The sequence below is a fragment of the Cajanus cajan genome, chromosome 9, assembly GCF_000230855.2.
Source record: "Cajanus cajan strain Asha chromosome 9, NIPB_CcT2T_4, whole genome shotgun sequence".
NCBI lineage: Eukaryota > Viridiplantae > Streptophyta > Magnoliopsida > Fabales > Fabaceae > Cajanus > Cajanus cajan.
Window position 1 is genome coordinate 7,999,355 of NC_138525.1, and position 21,657 is coordinate 8,021,011.

Genomic DNA, 21,657 nt, shown 5'->3' on the forward strand with positions numbered 1-21,657 from the left:
TAAATAAAAAAATTTCTGTCTTTACCATGCAAGTGATGACCATTTCAATTTCACATCACACTAGTCAAAATATAAACATCTTCCAATGCATTAGTTATTTATTTTAGAAATTTTATTCTTACCATTATTTTTACAATTAATTAACACAATATATGACAAAAGAATAAGATAAATAAAAAAAATAAATTAAAAAATAAATTAAAAAATGTTATAAAAATAATATAATTTTTTAATGACTTTTCTCTTTCCTTAAATCATTAAATCCACACTAAATGGACTTATTATTATTGTTATTATTATTATTATTATTATTATTATATAAAAGTTTAAAATAAATGCTAAGATGTCATGTGTTCTTAGAAGTTTTGTTAAAGTTTCTTACAATGATGTCAGATGACAAGAAATCACTTTTTTAGTGAAAACTAAAAGCGTGAGCCAAACATAATCTCATAATTTCTTATAAGTGTACATTTAAATTTCAACTGAAAGAGCTCAGAAGCACTTTTACTTCGCAAACAATAATTCTTTCCCTTTTTTAGTTGTGTATTTTGGGATTTGTATCAAAACTTTTGCCACTCCGAACATAAACCCAAGTCATAAGGTGAGGGTTATCCCTTTAAGTTCCTCAACTTTTCTAGTTTTCCTTCAAGGTTGATGATCTCGACCATTGCCAGTTCTACAATAAGTTCACGAACCTGCAAATTCTTATGTTAAAATAATACAATATATAATATAATATCGTATCAATAGGGAGTTGGTCAGATTCAAGAGGCTCATAGGAGGGGAGGTAGTGATATATATTATATAACTGGTTATTAGTGGGTGGCTGATATTTACAAATTTAGAGATGAAAAACATAAGACCCTTAAATGAATAGAGTAAAAATAAAAAATGGATGTGGTGAATGGACATGTTTTGGGCCGTGAACTCTTTTCATTTATCTTGAAGCCCATGTTGAAGGAATGAACGTTAAAAGTAAAATAAACGTGAAGCCCATGTTTATAATTATGAAAAAAGCGCCGTCTGTGGGGATCGAACCCACGACCACGTGGTTAAAAGCCACGCGCTCTACCACTGAGCTAAGACGGCTTGTTGTTTATGTAGTACCACTTAAATATGATAATCGTTACGCATATACAGTTAAACTACTTTTCTTTTTATAAAAATATTATTTGCATGCTAGTTAAGTTGACATTGGGAATGTATGTTCTCTTAATCACGTCATTCGAAATCGAATAATCATTTGTAAGCATTTGATAAAGAATATACCATCTTCCAATAATATTCATTTATTTCTCATTCTCTTCTAAGAAATATTATTCTTAAATTTTTATAATTATTTTATAATTAGAGGCATACGAAAAAGAAAAAATGTAAATAGTATTAATAATAATATTTTGTCTTGGAAAATTGTTTCTTAATTATCATTCCTTTGTTCAGTTTGTTGCATATTTTGTCTTAGAAAATTGTTTTTTTTATGGTTTAAATATATTTTTAGTCTCTCAAATTTAAGACAAATTTTTTTAGACTCTCAAATTTAAAATTATTTTTTTTAGTCCTTGTAAATTTTAAAAATTTTGTTTTAGTCTCTTAAGTCACCAATAACATATTTAAGAGTGATTAATTAAGACAGTTATGCAATATCAATCAAATTTAATGTGATATTTTCACTAATAGAAATACTAATAGGTAAATTTTATGCAATAATATTTGATAAATTTCTTAACAAAATTTGAATATAAGGACTAAAATAAGATTTTTTGAAATTACAGGGACTAAAAACAATAATTTTAAATTTAAGGGACCAAAAATAGATTTACCCTAAATTTAAGAGACTAAAAACATATTTAAGCCTTTTTTTATTTTTTATGTTAGGTTATGTAGGCAAGCCCTACATTAATGTTGGGTTAAAAACTAATATGTGATTGACTGTTAGGATTTTTATTTCACACAAGTTTAGCACCAATATAAAGGAAAAGGATCCATAGTTTTTTAATATATCTTTTCACAAAAATATCATTTTTTTATAATAACTATCAAGTTTCTTTGATATTAGGGAAACAATAAGATTATATTTAATTTTCCTATATGCATCAACATCTTCTGACCTCAATGTCAAACTAATGGAGTGTATCAACTTAGATTTTAACAAGCAATCATTGATTATTGGTTGAATAGAATTTGTGATGGAGCTAAGTTGAAGAAGATTGATGAACTTCAACTCCTCCATGCTTAGGACCGAAATGCACTTGAGGTAGACACCTTTAGATCTCTGAATTCTCCTTTGAAGAAATTCCAAAGGAAGAGAAGTCTTTGAAGGAGATTCGACCACTCCTTAAACTTGTGAAGGAGCTTGAGGAACCAAGCAAAGTTTGAAGAACTTTGCTAGAAACCTAGAGAGAAAATTTCTCACGGTTTTGGAGACTCTTGATTAAGAGAAAAATCTGATTTCATTCTCTAAAAAGTTCAAAAGTGAGTACAAGTGTAGGAAAATCAAATATATAGGATAGATGTAGCTTCTAGGAGAAGCTAACCTTAACCATGGTTCACTAGGAACCATGGTAAGGTAGACTTAACTCCCATGGTTTAGCTAGCTTCTAGGAGAAGCTAACCTTGACCATGGTTCACTTAAGAACCATGGTAAGGTAAGCTTACCTTACTTGAGTTTAGAAGCTTGCAAGACAAGCTTCAAAACTCAAGAAGGATTACTTAGAAATTTCGGCCAAAGGAGAAGAATAGAGCTAGGCGGCCTTGAACCAAAAATGCTCCATGATTTAATTTGAAAATCCTTGATTTGGTTTAGTTAGGTTCATCATATGATGATGAGACCTAGCTAAATCAAATCTATGAAAAATTAGGAGCAAAATGAGTCCAATATGCAAAATTTTGCCTAGGCCCAACTTAGACCCAATTTTTAAGCACACCCTCAAGCATTGCTAAATGTCACCCCCTTTTCCCTACTGAAAAAATATAAAATGAATGTATCAACTAGGGAGGTTAAATGGAGCTAAACTCTCCAAGTAGCATACCTTAAAAACAATATACAAACACTAGGAAAAAGCAAGTAAAGTGCCTCACAAATACAAAGGCAAAATAACCTATACAAGAGACTATTTACAAAATATATGAAAAAGGTCTTTAAGATCATCCTATTCCTCTTGGTTCTTTCAATATATCACCTCTTGGATTCCTTGGCCTTGGCCATAGTCTATCAATTTGTCATGTTCATCATTGTGATTGCTGTTTTATTTTGTTACGTTTATGGTAAACAAAGACAGGGTGCTCAACAGGGACGGATCTACATAGGAGATAGTGGGGGCACTTGCCCCCACTACCATTTTATACATATTTTTTTTATTTAAAAAATAATATATTTTAAAAAATAAAATTTATATTCTAATAATATATATATATATATATATATATATATATATATAAATTATCATATGTATAAAATATAAATTTGAAGGAGGTGTTCATTTATTTAATATTTTTTAAATTTTTGAAGGAGATTAGTTCTCATATGTGATAAAGAATACCCATTAATAATGAATTAGTTTTTTAAAAAAAGTTTAATTATATATATATATATATATATTAATTTTCACTTATATAAAGTAATATATTAAAAAAATTATTTTTTGATAAAATAAAATTTGTACTATGCATGTTTACCTTTTGTACTTTCTATTTATTGTATACGTTGATTAAAAAGATCAAAATAATAAAGATTGTAAGATTATATATGTTGATTAAAAAAATCAAAATAGGAAAGGTAGGAAGATTTATATTCTATTTTGAATTTTTATTATAGAATATATTTTAAAATAAATTATCATCTAAAAAATTATATCAAATATTAAAAACATTTTATATCATAAATAAATTAAACTTGTTTTTTTTTATTATAAAATTTAACATATTTATTTTTATGGTTCTATTAGTGTTAAATTATTATAAAGTAGGTCTTTAAGGTTGTAGTTCTAACCAAACATTTAAAAAATATCTATGACAGATAAATAAGTCATATTAAAGACATGCAATTTGAAAGAAAGTTAGGTTCAAATCTATTAAATTATAATATAATCTAGTCTTACCCGATTTATTTCCATCCTTAATCATAATTATAGATATAAAAAATTGTAAAAATAATTATGATATATATTTATACTTTTAAAAGTTATATGTAAAATTTTTAATACTAAAAATATATGAGTAAGTATTGCCCCCACTACCTAAAATTTCTAGATCCGTCAGTGGTGCTCAACAATCACATTTAGAGAAAACTAAATATTCAAGTACAAAAATGAGTACATCAGTTGGATACCTAAGGTGTTATTGAATCTATTTATATTAAAATATTTTTAATTAAAATTTATTAATACATATACATGTATTTGGTCAGGTTAAGGTTCGAAGTAATAATATAATTAAACTAGTAAAATAATAAATTTCGTACACGAAATATTTTTACTTTCTCATATTTTGTAGTTATTTTAAAAAAAATATTTTTAGAAATATAATTCTCGAGAATTATTTTTATTTCACTTTCATAAAAACATTTCTAGAAAATATGAGAATTTAATTTTTTTTCGAGTTAAGGAAATTTTTTTATGTATATAAAAGACCACAATATCATTGTTAAAAAATAAAAAATCTCTCTTTGTGACTCACTCTCACTCCCCACTCTCTTACTCTCTCTCTCTCCCTCTCCCTCTCTCTCTATCTATATCTCTATCTCTCACTTTCCACTCTCCCTCTCTGGCTCTCTCCCCCTCTCTCTCCCCCTCCTATTTCTCTTTCTCCTTCTCTCTCTTTGTCTCTTTCACTCTCACTCCCTCTCTCTCCCCTATTTTTCTTTCTCCATCTCTCCCTCACTCTCATTCCCCCTCCCTTCCTTTCTCCCTCCTTCCCTCCCATATCTCTATTTCTCTTTCTCTTTCTTTATTATATCTCATTATTTCTCAATCTTTTTAATTTTAATAATACTATTAAAGTCTACTTTGTTTCTACAATTTAATGATATTTATTAACACTTATTTATTTATTTGAATGAAATGAAGGAATATATTTTTATACTTCTTATTTATTATATAGCATTTTATGTTTATTTCTTTTTGTTGAATTATTTATTTAAATAATTTTAATTATAAGTTTTGTTTTTTAAAAATAGTTTAATGTCATATTTGTAAAAATATTTGTGTTAATAAGCATATTTAATGAGTTTATTTGAATGAAAGGATATTTTTTGTAAAAAATATTTATGTACCCATTAGTATACTATTGTAATCAAACATAAAAATCTTTAATTCTTAATAATTGTATATGAATATTTTCAAAAACCTTTATGAATAACTAAACAAATTTTAGTTATTTCCAAAAATCATGATTCCCATAATTTGTAATTATTAAGAACATATGATTTCCAGGATTTTTAATTTTTAAGAATCTATGATTTTCAGATATGAAAAATTTTCTCTCCTATTAAATACTCTGAAAGTTTAAAATTGACCGGATATAATCAAGTAATTGAAATCAGAATTTGGTAGAATATGAGATAATCAGAATATATAGTCTCATGTTATAAATAAGAGGAATAATACAAATTAGTTTTGATAGCAACAATTTAGTACATTTATCTTGCATGTGCTTGTTAAAAAGAATTAAAGAATGAAATAATATGGGATCGAAACAAATCAAATCTGTTTCATAGTGACAATTCTAAAACTATTCTTTCGGTTAAAACTTTGATTTTATACGTTGGCCTTCCTAATCTATGGCAGATAATATTCACTTTCTTTCCATCCTCCCAAGTCATCTTCAACAAATTCGTCTTCTACCTGAACATATGCATTACAAGAGATCAAAATCAATCAAACAATAAACAACAAAATTTTCATTACCATATATATATATATATACACGCTGATAGACCTTAAGATTTAGTTAATAATTAATTAGTTTAGAATATGCAATTTGTATATGCACATAAAGTTAGCTTTCTTTATAATTGTTTAAATAATAAGTATGTTGCATCGCTGACATACATTTACATTTTACTGAGTCTTTTGAATGTGAAGATTACCTTTGGGGTGAAAGTAACACCAACATCAATTTCGCCTCGATAAGATTTGTTTGCACGAACTACTCTATACTTGAGAGTTTGTAGCTTAGCTCCTCCATTTTCAACTCCTTGGACCAATAAATCCCTTACATGGATTCTGCATATATATAAAAGAAATATGATTTAATTACCTATATATATTTTTAGTTCTCATTTTTCAAATAAAAAGTATTCTCATTTAATACATTATATATATATATAGTGAGATATTAAATGATAATATTTAAAAACAATTTAATTTAAGAAAATTGGTCCACTTAAGCAATTGAACATTAAAGTCTTACATGGCTTGTCCAACAAAATCATCCGCATATAAATCTTTGTCCATAATTTTTAGGATGAGCTTGTGTTGATTGACTACTCCAGGGTATTCTACTTTGAAGATAAATTTCTCGTTCCATATTGGATTTTTACCTTGTCCTGCACAAGTACATTCAACAAAAATATAGAAATCATAAGCATCACAAACCGTCTTAATTAATTTAGATCGATTTTGAGACTAAACTAATAACTTAACAAATGATTTAGGTCTTGTTTGGAAAATTTCTCCAATTGAAAACGCTGTTTAAGTTATCATTTGCAAACCTAATATGAATGAACATTGTTAAAATATCTCTAGGTTTATTCTATATAGCTAGGTTAATTTCTTGTAAATTAAATATGGAATTGAATAAGCGAAAACGTACCAATAGCGACACTACTCCTCTGCTCTTGGCCTTTGTATTGTATCAGAACATAGGGGTCCATTTTACCTATCAACAAAGTAAAAGAATTAATAAATTAATGACCCCAAACCTTGTTAGTATTGGTATCTAAGTAAGGAGTTAAATATAAGACAGTACTATTTGGTCATTATTAATAGCATGTTTCATGTTGAGGAGGTTAAGATTCAAGAACACAGAAGCAAAATAAACACTATTTTAAAAAAAAAAACAAAATAAGTGAAAAGCACTTGTTGTATATATACCAAAGATATCAGCGTTATGCAGGCCTTTTGCTTTCACAAGATGCACCTCCATGAATCCAATTGCCATGAGTGTCTCGGTTCCTCAAAATTCTAATTCTGCAAAATTCTTATGACGTGCTTAAGAAGTATCTGTTCTAGGGTTATGAATGTTAAAGTTGGAAGGAGTGGTTGTTTATATAAGGTCCCTGGCATGAGCATTTAATAGCACAAAGACTTTGGCATTGTAAAAATTCAAAGTAGGAATAGGACCAAACGCGGCTCAAGCTTGGTCTTCCCATTTCCACAAATAATTGTCAATTGCCATTAGTAAATAATTGACTAACATCTAAGTGTTTTTTTTTTTTTTATCTGATAAAAATTATACATAATCTACATACCAAAATGACTTAGTAAAACTTTATTACTCATCGGGGCTGCTAACGTGATTTTCTAAACTTTATTAGTCAGAAGGGCTGCTATGGATCTTGCCAAATACTTCACATGGTAACATGGTGTGTAATAAATATATATTTGTCTTGCATGCATAAAAATTATATATCAGTCTTCTTTTGTGAGATTTATTATTCAACGTACCGTACGGTCAAGTTGAAAACGTCCATTCAAAATGCTCACTTTCTGGAGTTCCATTCTGACCCAGTTTGGTGGAATTGTCTTCACGTCACATAAACTTGTTTGGATTGAGATTAGGATTGCTTGTCTTTCTTATTTGCCTCTAGTTGTAAGTTGCAACATGAATCTTAAAGTGCAATATTATATTCACAACACTCTGCGTGCGCTACATTATATTGTTCTTATTACTCATATAATTTATTTACTTAAAATTCAGATACAGATATGAACATCGTATTGGGGATATATATATATAATAGAGTTAAAATTAAAAGATTGCAAAAGACGTATTAATAAAAGATAATACCTCATAAAATATTAACTAGGTTAAAATAATATATTTTAAAAAAATGTGTTAGTTGTTTATAAAATATTTTTTTCATTATACTTGTAATTATTATTTCTTTAATAAAAATCAAAATGAAATATTGGAATGATTCGACTATAATACTTTGATTTATAACTTTGTTGCTAAAAATAAATAAATAATAATAAAATGAGAATGTTATTCATAAAATTGTATTAGACTAAACTTTAAAATAAATTTCGCTTAAAAATGAAAAGAAAAAAGAAAATAATTCATCCTAGATATGCCTTATTAATGAAATGATGACAAACATTATATGGATTTAAATGAAATATATTAACAATTTAACAAAAAAAAAGTATATTATAAATTAGTTATAATTTTTCATGGTATTGAAAATTAATATTTTTGTGATAATTATTTAAAAGTAATAAGTATTATTTAATTAGTTAATATAAAATATAAGTTTACAATAATATATCAAATTAAATTAAAATTATTCAGAACTATCTAATAGCAGTGATGATAATTTCATAAAGGTTTGAATATGTTTTTATTTCTTGAAAAATAAGTTACTTTTGATTTTGTTTCCTATAGTTTTTTTTATCGATCCCTCTAAAATTGATTTTTTTTGCTTATAATTTCTAATATTTTGTGATCCTTGTTAACTATTTTTATATTTATCATATGATCAAGTGATCATATTTTGTATGTAGTATCTAAATTTTTATATATAAATTATTAAAGTAAATGTTACTTATTTGTTTTAAATGAACATGAAGAATAAACATAGTGATTTAAATTTTAAAAGAATGAAAAGCAAAAGAAAAATATTTTATAGAAATCAATACTAAAATTTGTTATTTTTTAGAAAGAAAAAAAAAAACGATTCCAATTTTTTAGAGAGAAGAAAAATTAAAAACAATTTATAAAAATTAAAAAGATATTTAATTTTTCAATAAAATTATATCAAACTTCAACTCAAACTATAAATAGGATTATTGAATCATGTTTAACTTCGAGGGATATTGAAGGATTAGACTTTTTTTTTTCCTTCTTATTCTTATTCCTGTACCAAATCCGTTTAGAGAGAGAGAGAGAGAGAAAACCGTTTAGAAGACTAAAAAGAGAGAATCGGTTTGGCTGGAGAAGTGATGACAAGTCAAACCTAGTTTTATTTGGTGTCACGTCTTACGGTTATTAAGCTTGTCTTTATTATGTAAGTGTTGATGTCTAGATCAAACTCATGACGTCTCAATAGTCACTAATGATTCACACCATAAAATTTTAATTTATGAATTTAACGCTCATACACCAAAGTTGAAAGTAATTTTACTTAGTTAATAAATTACAATATATTATGAATACTAAATTTATTAATTTTTATAATAATTACTTTAAAAATCATGTAAATTATGATTTTTTGATCATTAATTATATAAATTTTTTACATTACCAATGTATTATCATTAAATCCAAAATTTATATTGTAATAAGGTATACAAATTAAACTCAAATAAACATCTTTCAACGGAATGTTTATTTATTTATCATTCCCTTTTGAGAAATTTTATTCATATCAATTTTCCTAAAATATTATCTATATTAAGAGGATATATGAAAAAAAAAATATAATAAATAATGTGATAAAAAAAATAAGTTTTTTTATCTATAAAAATTAAATTAAGAGTTACGAGATTATAGTAATTAATGGAACCCATATATTTCATGTATTTATATTTTATTTAATAAAAATATTTTAAAAAATTATTAATATTTATTAGATCAACTGATACTATATTTAATCTTTAAATCTTAAGATTTCAAGTTTAAGTTGTGTTAACAAGGATAATTAGTTTTTAATAATATTTTTTATTAATTAAAAATTTAAGAGTAAAATCATCTTAAAAAAATGTGTATAACAAGTCAAATTATTTTTTTTATATGTTAAAGATTATAAATTCATACCAATGTTTAAAAAATTGATCGTGTTAACACCCTAGTATAATTTTTAAAATTTATAATTAAAATTATGTAAAAATAATGTTATAATTTATGTTAATGATTTTCACAAATAATTAAAGCATAAAGTTAAAGAAATTAAATCAATTCAAAAACTTTAATTAATTGATAAATATATTTAAATTACTCTATTTTATGATATTATAAATCATTTAAATAATTGTATACTATTTAAATTTGGTGTAAATATAAAAATGTAATGATAGTGTTGGCGAATCTTATCTTTATATATAAATTAAAACATAATAAAAGGGATTCCCTTATTCTTAATAACTAATGTTTTACATCAAATTTTAACGATCTAATTCTAACCGTTAAATTAAAAATTCTTAATGTATAAATTAAGATTAAAAATTTTAAAGAAATTTAAAAATTATTTTAATATTTCATTTCATTAATTCAAATTGACGGATAATTATAAAATATTTTATAAGTTGATTTGAGTTTATATAACAAAGTATCATAATTTTAAAATTTGAACTTAGTTAATGAGATATCAAGTAGTTTTTAAATTTTGTAGAGTTGATTTGTTCATTAAAAAAATTAATTTAACCATTAAATTGTTAAAATTTAATATATACAATAATATGTTTAGTGAAATAACTCTTTTTAAAAAATTACTCTTCGAGTAATTTGATTCCCGCTGTATTTATATAACAATTAAACATAAAAATCAAGTTCAAAGATACTTCCAAAACCAAGTAGATAAATTAAGTTCAAAGATACTTTCAAAACTATGTAGATAAATCAAGTTCAAAGGGAGCATTTGTAGTGGAAAATCTGCCACCTAATTACCTGTTACCAAATGAAGATTTATGGGAAGCAAACACACAGAAAAAGATAATTTCAGAGTTTTAATCAGAGACCAGAGTTCCAAGTAATGATTATTATGTACATTCACTCCCTGTTTGATGATTACAAAATGTATGATTAAACTCATGAACAACTATGTTAATGTCAAATGTTTTCATCACATCACAAGCACTAGAAGGGATTTCAAAATCTATGCATATTCAACGACATAAAAGACTTCAAGAGTTGTTTCCATGTTCCACTCCAAAATCCATATCTGAAGCACAATGAACTAAAAGCAACTTTCCTTCCATCCTCCAACATCATCATCATTAAATTCCTCTTCCTGTGAATTCCAAGAACAACATCAAAGAAACTCCAAATATGATTTCATATTATTCATATTGACTAGCTTTTATTTCAAATTTATCATCTTGCATCATAACTAGCATTCTTTTTATATGAACTCAAACTCTTATTCTTAGCAGTTATTTGCCTAACAAAAAATAACTACTTTCAAGCTATAAAAAGGTTACCTTTCGGGTGAAAGTTATACCAACTTCAATTTCGCCGTAATAAGATTGGTCAGCTCGAACCACACTATACTTTTGAGGACGAAGCTCAGCTGATCCATTCTCTGCTCCTTCTGCCAATAAATCCTTCACATAGATTCTGGATACAGAAAATTGACCCTTCATTATTATCTGAGCAAGAAATAAATGTAAGGATATGTTTTATGATCTTTTTCTCATGATCCTGTAGGGTGTCCTTCTCATTTTACATTTTGTGCCACCCTACATTGGTGGATATAAAGTAATCAAAATGCTTAATAAGTTCCGTATCCAAAAGTTACCAAGAAAATTTTAGAAACTACCAAGACATCATTTTGCACTTAGAATCTTTTCGAGTACGAGCTTAAAAGCGTTCTAAAGAGTTTCTCTATTAGTTAAAAAAATCCTTATTTTCAGTAAAAAAGTTTGCAAAAACTTTTATAAACTTATATCTAAACAAACACTTGGTCAATAAGAGCAAATCATCATTACTAATGCACTTAATTTGAGAAGCTATTGAAAACTTACGTAGCCTGGCCAACAAAGTCATCTGCAGAAAATACATCCTTATCCATGATTCTAAGGTTGAGCTTGTATTGGTCACCTGATCCAGGGTATTCGACTCTGAATACAAATTTCTCATTCCATACTGGATTGCTTCCCCCTTCTGCATTATTAAATAAAGTCAACTAGCCAAAAACCTTATTAATGGAAAAAAGAAAATGAAAGTCCCTCACAGCACAGTTTTTATTAGCATTTGTGTTACTTTAAGGCTAGTAATGTATGAAGAAAGCAAACTTATTATGCTTTGCTTGCTCATCTTCAACAAAGGAAATAGGGAAATAAACACAAAGGAAAGGAAGGAGGAGAGGACAGAAATGATGGAAAGAAAATCCCATGTCTGACAGAGCTCTTAATTCTAATTCAGGTGCCCTTTTTGCGTGAGATTCTTAAGCTCTAAGCATCTAATTACAAAATACTTAATTCCTTCATATAAAAAGAAAGGAAGAACAACAGATTGCATCAGCATACAACTTGCAGATAACTTCCTTCATGCTAAATCTAATCTAACAAAATTCTTGGTTCATATTTCATTTTTCATTTTACCAAACTATTGCAATCTCACACGTGGAAATGTTAGAAAAGCTCGACATAAGTTTTGAGGTCGTGTATACGAACCAATTTCTTGTATGAACTACACAGTTCAAAAGAAATTTAAACTGAGTACTCGTGTGTCAAATATATAAATCTCTCCAATTGATCCTTCTGCTATTTTGGGAAAATTAACTACTATCTATAAGTAATTCAATTTTGGGTTAAGTCCGGCTAATCATGAACTACATTAGTGAACCTAAGTACTTAAAAAACACAATTTAAGAAATCGTATCTATCAATGGTATGTCAAAAGTGAAACATCGCTCAGCTGTCATCTACATTACAACAACACTACAGCAAAAGGCAATCATGGCAATTGGTGACAATTAAAAGTTTCCTTTCCTTATCCCTCCATCCCAAGTTCAACAATTCAGCACATGCAGACAAAAATCATGAAATACTAAGCATTTCCAGTCATGTTTGTTAATGAGCACAGAACTAACCATGAATTACTCTGCTCTTGCGCTCTTGACCTTTGTATTGTAACAGGACATACGGATCCATACGAGCTATCAACAAAGAAAACATATTAAAGTAATAAATAAACAGAACCTCGTTGGAATCAGAGAATAGAATGATATGAAAACTTGTATATATTTGAGAATTTCATTCCGTTGTCTAGTAAGAAGGAGAAGAACTAATCGAGAAGAAAATCATCATGGCAATCCCTTGAGTCCATCTAAGCTAAACTGGACTCGAGGAATTGAGATGTGAGAAGACTCAGATCGAGGCTGAACAAGGAGTTGAATATAATGGAAAAATGAATGTTGAGAAAAATCCCATTTTTAGAAAGAGAAAATGCTTAAATATGAGGAAATAAAGAAATAAAATATGAGGAAAAGATGTAATGTACCAAAGAGATCAGTTCCTTGAAGACCCTTTGCTTTCACCAGCTTCACCTCCATGAACCCAATTGCCATCTCTCTTTCTCTCTCTCTGGTTTGGTTTGGTTTGGTTTGGTTTACATGCAAGAAGAAACCTTAAAAGTCAAAATGAGCATCCTGTGATACAAACGAGGACGAATGAATAAACCTCTAAATAGATTCCCTCACGTCAAAAATTGTGATTGAAAAGAAAATCTTTGTCATGTATGACCTAAAATTTATGGTGAAAAAACTCAAATCCTGTGTATATTTACAGGAAATTTCTCATATCACATAAAAACATTTATATTTTTATAATATTAAATAATTTTCATACTAATTCAAATTGTTATAAAAAAATTTAAAATATATCTACTTATCATTAATTAATTTAAGAATTTGAAGTCCGACACATATGTGAATTGTGGTTACAAATTAATTAAGCTATATTGAACTGTCATTTAGGAATTTATTTTTAAAATTAAGTGGATAATTATTAAAATATCAAAAAAAAATTTATGATTATGTGGAGTATTTTAAGAAATGAAATGGTGTGAAATATAATGTATAAACAAGTAGATGCAATAACAATTAAAACAAATTTTACTCTCCATTGGTTAAATGCTAACAAAATATTGAATGTTGGTGAATATCAAATAAATTTTATGTAGATTATGAAATTTTCTTTAAATGTGTAGATATCTAAATTGAAGTGTAATTATGATGCAATTTTTTTTTTATTAAGAAAGAAATCACATGAATGGAAACTTGTTTAAAGAATGAAAGAGATAATTTTTTTACAAATAAAAACTATCTTTATCAAAACGAATATATCGATAAAAAGAGAAAAAAATAAGTACTGCATTGCATTCTTTCCCCGTACACTAACTTCATAATGTGATTATTAAATCAGATTACAAATTAATAGTAGATTAAATTTATTTTAATGAAAAAATATTTTTGAGTGTGATATAATTCTTACAAATTAGACGGTTCATAAAGCTTTCTCCTTCTATTATCATTTAATATAGTAAAAGATAAAAATAATTTGATAACTCATTTTTTAACGAAAAATTCTATTTCATTTGATGCAGAAAACATTAATAATGAAAATTTTCATTATATTCTGAATATTATTTAAATAAAAAAAATGATTTTGTTAGTGTAAAAACAAGTATAAACTAAATTCCTTTTTTTGGTTTCTAGAAGCCTTCCTCGTGTCACACAAGTAACATGAAAACGAGTGAAATAGTTTTAATTTTAACTAAAAAAAATGAAAATGACGGAACCTACGTTATTCCACGTCTTTCCATTTTTCTTTTGGTTCCAGAGGATGACTTGTATAGAATAAATCACACGGCATGCTATAACTGAGTCAAATGAAGATAACAACGAACGTTACTTTGGCAGTTTTAAATATTTATTAAATTTGAAAATTCATATTTAGCATTATATTCAACATGACATCGTAACAGTTTCATATTTAATGCATCTTATTATTTAATTATCAGCGCCGGTTATAATGATTCACCGTTGCACCAGTCAAAAAGTACACTACAGTAAGAAAATATTTTTAATAAATTATTTAAGCTTATTTAAAAATATAAAATTATAAATAAATTATAAAAGTGAGTAAATATTATTTTTATATGTTAATAAAAATTAAGTTAAAATTATAAAACAATAAATAAATTACTAGAATAAATAAATATCATTTTAGTATTAATAAATTTATTTAAAATAAAATATTAAATAAATAAATTTAATTTTTAAAATACTAAGTAAATAAGAAGAAAAAAAATAGTGGCTGAGCATCTACACCTCTAACTATTTTCTTCATTATTATAATAGCACTTCTGGGCTGATGCACCGATGAACCATATATGAGTTTACTGTAGTCATCGCCTTAAAAATCATAATAACATAAATTAAAATTTTAAGACATTAAATATAAATTTCTCTCGTTTATTTTCTAATTTTAATTACTTTAGTAATTTTAGTTATATACACACCACATTTTTATTCACTGAAAATTAAAGAAAACACAATAAGTTACTGAGATAAAATATTTTTATAACTTTATTAACGACTGAGATAGAGAAATTAAAAATCAAGGTTAGTTTCAAAAACACTGCCACTTATGGACCCTTCTGCATTCAGAAAGTAACTGAAAAATAGAAAAATGATTGTTAATGAGAATTTTCCCTTGGACGTGTGCTAAAATTCATTATTTCTAAGCAAGATCAGATTGTGTATGCAACCGCATTAAATTTTAGCATTAAATTTTAGGACCAGCTATCCCACCCTTTGAGGTGCTTCCAAAGTAACAAGAAAATTAGTCATTGCTATCAGCGGTGAATACTCCAGGGACGAATAAAAAAAAATTCATTATTCTAATTTTAGCATATAAATTTGAATCTAATTAAACTCAACCAAAAATTAATTTGCAAAATAAAAGCTAGCTAAGCTTTATAAGGTCTAGATAAGAGTTATCCTAGTTGATGTTTGACTATAAAGCTAAGAGAGGAGAGGAGAGGAAGACAATAAAAGAGAAGGGAAAGGTAAATGGAAAAAGGGGGAAAAATTCTACACCGGTAAATGGAAAAAGGGGAAAAAATTCTACACCATCTATTATATATATATATATATATATATATATATATATTACTTAAAGAATAAAACTACTTAAATTTACTTGAATCAATGATTCATGTCCTATATTAAATTGACATTTTCATAAAAATATTTTTTTATACATTAATCTAAATTAATAAAACAAAATATTTAATTATTTATAAATTTTTTTAAAAATTTACATATATAGTATTAAAAAATTTTAATTTAACAATTAAATCATTAAAACTAACTATAAAACATGAATTTTTTGTAATAAAATTATGCAAACTTACTCTTAAAACAAGTCATTTGTCTCTATATATAAATATTCAACAATAAAGTTGGTAAAACCCTGAGAGATGTCTTGCTCTTCCAGCCTACCATCCGTCCATAAGCAAGCACTCGTTACCAAACTAGGGTATAAATTTCACTTCCAAATTCCTTCCGAGTGCAGTTAACCATTTAATTTGCAATTTGTGCTCAGTGTGACAGGCTCATACAACCGCAGCAGTTAAATATTGAATCATGGGGTCATAAAACAAACTCAAGGTAATTCATCATTCAAGGTTGTAGACCATGTTCTAACAAGTTCAACTTGTCCCAGAAAGAACACGCACATCAAGACAATTATTATACATTCATCCATCATGTCCGCAAAATACAGGTTTTTTTAAAAATGTCGTGATAAATTGCAGATATACAGAAGCCCAGCAGCACATTGCCAGCGACCTGCAACCTGCATGATAAAAACCATCAAAACAAATTAAAACCCAAGGAAAGCCCAATTTCCCAATGTAAAAAATAATAATAAAATTACTCGTGAAATTTTACCTCATCTTCCACGCCTAGGTGACAAATCAGCAGATCTTGATCTAGATCTAGATCCAAGGGGTGATCTTGAAGACTTCCACTGGCCTCGATCACGATCAGCTTCAGACTTGTACATAGATTTCCTTAACATAGTGAAACAAACAAGTGTGGGGGGAGAGCCGGGTACAAAGTCAAGTAAAGAAGCTAAACCAAAAAATAATTATACTCACTCAGCATATCCATTGCTTTGATTCTGTTCAATACCATTGCCATAAGCAGGAGAATAGGACCTACGCTTTTGATCACCATCTCGCTCCACAGGAGGACCTCTTGGTGATCTAGGATGCTCTGCGTGCCTCCTAGGGGAAACAGAGTAATCACTTTGCCGTCTTGGAGCGGGAGAATAGGACCTGGTTAGTGTCAAATTAAAATTAAAACCATGATTACATGTTTCAATGGACTATAAGGAGAAGACAATTCGAAGAAACTTGCCTTGAGCGATATCGACTTCTAGAACCAGAGTGATAAGGTGGTGAGCGCGATCTGGTATTTGAGCGAGATCGGGAACGCCCTGATAAACAAAAACCAGTACTCTGGATAAGAAATGTAAAGCAATGCCCTTTCACATTGGGGCCAACAGAAGAACAAAATTTGAATATTGCACATTTCTTCAAATAAACGAAAGCATCACATAAAGTAGTTAACTAGTTATTAATTCTGAATTTAACAAGATGCATGAAAATTTGGAATTATTAAAAGGTGCAACCTAATCAATTAAATGATTAACCAAAATTTGAGAGAGAATGGGAGTCAGAATATTATGAAAAAACATGTCTCCAGGAAAGGTTCCCACCATGCTACCAGAAAACTAGCAAGTTATGCACATACAAGTCATGACTAACAAAACATGAGCTATAAAAGCATTATGAGAAATTGGCTGCCAGCAATCACCGCCCTGGCAAGTTAGCAGTGTCTGAATCCACATCATAACAATCATTGGTGGTATCCAGCACTCCAGTTAGGCAGCAGGCTTAAGTGCTTATGATGATTTTCGGTAAGCTAACTAAACTTGCAATGTTAATTTAAATAGCTTTTAAAGACATAAGAACATATCATGTAGGTTCCAAAATCCTTACAATTAATAACTGGAGAAATCTACTATCACTATGATAATAGAACCAAGGGTATAAAGTCTACAGAACTATAAAAAGCAAATTAACACCATTGTTCTACACATCTGATTACATAAAATTAAAAAAAGGGGTGGCTTAAATCCACTAAAGCTAATTCTGACTAAAATAAGCCATGGTATAGAGTTCAGATTCATTATTGGAACAGACACAATCATGACATGGCAGCAATTTTTTTAAGATAACTAGAAAACAGTGATTCTGAGCAGCAAAAAAAAAGATTATAAAAGTATCAATTCAATTAGAATAGACATCCATCTCTCAAACTATCATTTCATTCTCATATTCACCCAGAGACAAAAGTTCTAATGTACCAGTAGAAAAAAAAATGCATTACAATTACGGATGGAATAGAATTTTATATCCAACACGGATGAAAGCCCCAGCTATACATTTTAAAATCAACATTACCGTAACGGGAAGACCTTTGCCCCCCATAGCCCCCTGGTCCTCTGTAAAATACAAAAAAAAAAAACATTTTATGAGGAATAGTTAAGCTACAAGGTAGTTTTGTAATCCATCACATGAGGCAGACACATGAAAAAGCAAAAGAAATACCTGAATCTACTAGTCCTGTGGCGCATCTCCTCGGGTCTTTTTCTCGTCTCTTCAGCCACAACAACAGTTATTTCTCTTCCAGCAAAAATCTGTCTGTTCATATGGTACTGTGCCTCCGAGGCATCATACGGATCCACAAACTGCACAAATGCAAAGCCTCGAGGTTCTCTGTAGGGGGAAAAAAGTGGAGCTTCATTCTAACACTGCTAGAAAAACATTGGCAGACACAGATTGTAGAATATGCTGACTAGGCAGAATTTGCATACCCCAGTAAACCACCTCAATCACATTACTTAGTATAGCTTTCTTTACACACTTGAAACACGCACACAGCAGCCGATGCTGAATTTACTAAATCCTCTAAAAATCCAAAGCTTAGTTGTGACCGGTTTCCTTTACACTCTAGTATACAGAAGTGACTTGGAAAATTCTTCAAGACTCTAAGCACTTGAACTCAAAGCTCCCACAACCTAAAAAAACCTCCTCACGAAGCCTCCAATTTGGGACAAGAACCAACCAACCTTCCATTCATTGTGTTGTGTAATTATATAATTTCTCTTGGTTTGAAGTATGAACACTAACAAACTTGGGAACCAACATGTTAAAAGAGTGAGTTGATCTCCTCTTCAAACTTGGGGCTTGGTCTTGTTTTAACTTGAACAATTTCAAACCAACATACCCCCTGACAAACCATTCCAAGATCAATTCAACAATCCAATAATTAAAAAAAAAAAAAAAACTTAATCAACAAAATCAAGACTAACATCTTCACCCAGCTGCACTTTGACACCCTGAAATAACTAACTACTCAACAACCTCCCACCAATTAGAAAACACAAACATAACCTTAAAAAAATGTTAATCTGAAACAAAGGCTAGGTAGTTGAGATATGTGGTTGACTCACCCCGTGTAATAATCCTTGGGAATGTAAACATCGCGAACAGGCCCAAATCGCTCGAAAGGGACACGAAGCTCCTCGGGTCTGCAATCGAGAGGAATGTTCCGAACCAAGAGGCTTCCATTGTTGTTATCCCTGCGCCTGCCTCCACCGTATCCCCTCCTACTGGAGCCTCCTCCTCGGCCACCGTATCCTCGCCGCGGAGGACTGTAATATCCTGGACTGTTCCGCCGCATCCCTAACCCTAACAAACAACTAACAATCGTCACAACCAAAGTCGAACACTCCAACGCGCTTTCTTCGTTTTTTTTTTATGTGGAAAAGTTAAACAATAAATTGCGAAAAGATGGTGTGAGAATAAGAATGCGATTACCTTGAGTGAGGACAAAGAAACCTTGCGAGTTCGTACAGGAAAAAGGAGAAAGAGACGAAACTGTTCTTCTAGGAATCGTTCTGACTTCTGAGCGCAACCTAATTTAAAACCCTAAACAGAGACCAGAGCACACCGTTTTAATGTCTAAATATCGCGGTTTATATTTGTTTCTCGCATCCTAATAGAAAGAGAAAGCGGTTTGAAAATTTTAGGCTCAACTTAACCTTTTGATAAATAAAAAATAAAAAGGGATTTTGTTAAGCTAGCGAATGGATAAATAAATAAATAAAATGTTAAAAATATATTGATAATAAATGTCATATTTTATTTTTAAAAAACTAGTCTTTTGATTTCTATATTAGAAAAAAATAAAATAAAAAAATAAAAATAATAGATATATAAACATAAGTGACTACCCTTTTTTTTGCTATATATTGTTTATTATATTTATTAAATATATTTAAAATGCATGTCAAATATAAAAATTGAATTTTAATTTAATGTCAATATAATTTTTTACAATTAATTACATTTTAAAACTTTTATTATGTGTATATTTTTGATAATTTAATAAGAAAATATTCAAATTTTGAAAAATAAAAAATTAATTTCCTTTATTTATCAAATTAATAACATAAAATTAGACGAAGAAAAAATGAGCCCAAGTAGTAATAACTAGTAAAGTAGCTATGTTTCGTAAGTAGGTGATTAAAAATTTAATTATTTAGTCTCTACATACCAAAGAGCATCTTATTTTGAGAAAGCCAAATCCTTAAATAGATCTTCATATCATAAAAGACTTATTTTTTTTTTATTTATCAAAAGATACCTAAGCAACAACAAAAAAATTGAAAAATATGATTAACAATTATCAACATTTTATAAAGTTAATATCTTAATTTTTGTCTCACATGCTTTTGTGGTGTATTTAAATATACATATAAATTTATTAAATATTAAATGATACTACATTTGATCATAATTATAAGCATAAAAAAATCACTAAGCAGAAGAATAATTATATAAAAAATTACTCTTGAGTAAATTTTTTTGACATCGAGTGTTTTTAAAAATTAATGATTGCTGTTTATAATTAGAATTAAAGAAAAAATTAATTTGTTGATTATAATTAATATTTTTTTATATAAAGATGTCTCCTTATTATTTTTTTAAGGCGCAATAGTGAAAAGAAAAAGAAGAAAAAATCAACCGTGATATATTTAAATGAATTAAAATCGTCGGTAAATTCCTTTAAAAGCTTAGCAGAAGAATATCATGTTACGTATGTAAATTGATGATTACGCTATTAACTTCAGCAAATAATTTGAAGATAATCTGGTAAAGAAACCTAATTTTGATAATAAAAGATTGATTGCTATTGAAAATTATTAAAACAAAAATACACATTAATTGTAGTTAAACACATAAAGATATATACAAACTAATGTTTTGTATGATCGATAATTTGGCTTATCAAGTAGTAATTAGGTACAAAATGTTGAACGTAAAAGTCTCTTTTTATCCATATAAAATTAACTATTACGTATTATAGTTTGCTATGTACAAACTAAATATTTATTATTTATGATTAAAATTTATAATAAATTATATATATATAAATATTATATTTGAATATATAAATTATATATAAAATTTATATAAATAGATATTTTTAAATATATAAATTATATTTTAAATTTTTTTGTAACATAATATTATTTTTATTTATTAATAACTTACTTTAAAAATATTAAAATTTAATTTATAAATAATTATGATAAATAAAATTTGATTTAAATAAAAAGTTAAAAACATTTCTAA

At 27.7% G+C, this 21,657-nt stretch overlaps 3 protein-coding genes and 1 non-coding gene across 5 annotated transcripts; all 4 read right to left on the minus strand.

Annotated features, from left to right (window-relative positions):
* Window positions 1-1,017: 1,017 nt before the first annotated feature.
* TRNAK-UUU (transfer RNA lysine (anticodon UUU)) lies at window positions 1,018-1,089 on the minus strand. The gene has a single exon. It is a non-coding gene; the product is annotated as a tRNA-Lys (tRNA).
* Window positions 1,090-5,288: 4,199 nt separating this feature from the next.
* Window positions 5,289-7,248, minus strand: LOC109814024 (16 kDa phloem protein 1). The gene is made up of 5 exons (XM_020378348.3): window positions 7,092-7,248; window positions 6,811-6,876; window positions 6,409-6,544; window positions 6,086-6,221; window positions 5,289-5,840 (listed from the first exon to the last, which is right to left on the minus strand). The coding sequence occupies exons 1-5, from the start codon at window positions 7,156-7,158 to the stop codon at window positions 5,775-5,777; spliced, it is 471 nt and encodes a 156-aa protein (XP_020233937.1). The 5' UTR covers window positions 7,159-7,248; the 3' UTR covers window positions 5,289-5,774.
* Window positions 7,249-10,900: 3,652 nt separating this feature from the next.
* Window positions 10,901-13,569, minus strand: LOC109814038 (16 kDa phloem protein 1). The gene is made up of 5 exons (XM_020378363.3): window positions 13,381-13,569; window positions 12,971-13,036; window positions 11,901-12,039; window positions 11,358-11,493; window positions 10,901-11,167 (listed from the first exon to the last, which is right to left on the minus strand). Exons 1-5 carry the CDS (start codon window positions 13,445-13,447, stop codon window positions 11,114-11,116), a joined length of 462 nt encoding a protein of 153 aa, XP_020233952.1. The 5' UTR covers window positions 13,448-13,569; the 3' UTR covers window positions 10,901-11,113.
* Window positions 13,570-16,537: 2,968 nt separating this feature from the next.
* Window positions 16,538-19,995, minus strand: SCL30 (SC35-like splicing factor 30). 2 transcript variants are annotated; one of them, XM_020378378.3, is made up of 8 exons: window positions 19,837-19,995; window positions 19,470-19,707; window positions 18,565-18,732; window positions 18,418-18,458; window positions 17,309-17,387; window positions 17,047-17,226; window positions 16,838-16,959; window positions 16,538-16,742 (listed from the first exon to the last, which is right to left on the minus strand). In XM_020378378.3, the coding sequence occupies exons 2-7, from the start codon at window positions 19,697-19,699 to the stop codon at window positions 16,839-16,841; spliced, it is 819 nt and encodes a 272-aa protein (XP_020233967.1). In that variant the 5' UTR covers window positions 19,700-19,707; window positions 19,837-19,995; the 3' UTR covers window positions 16,538-16,742; window position 16,838. The 2 variants fall into 2 exon arrangements, with proteins under 2 accessions (XP_020233967.1, XP_020233968.1); XM_020378379.3 differs by having other exon boundaries at window positions 19,470-19,701; window positions 19,837-19,987.
* Window positions 19,996-21,657: the final 1,662 nt, after the last annotated feature.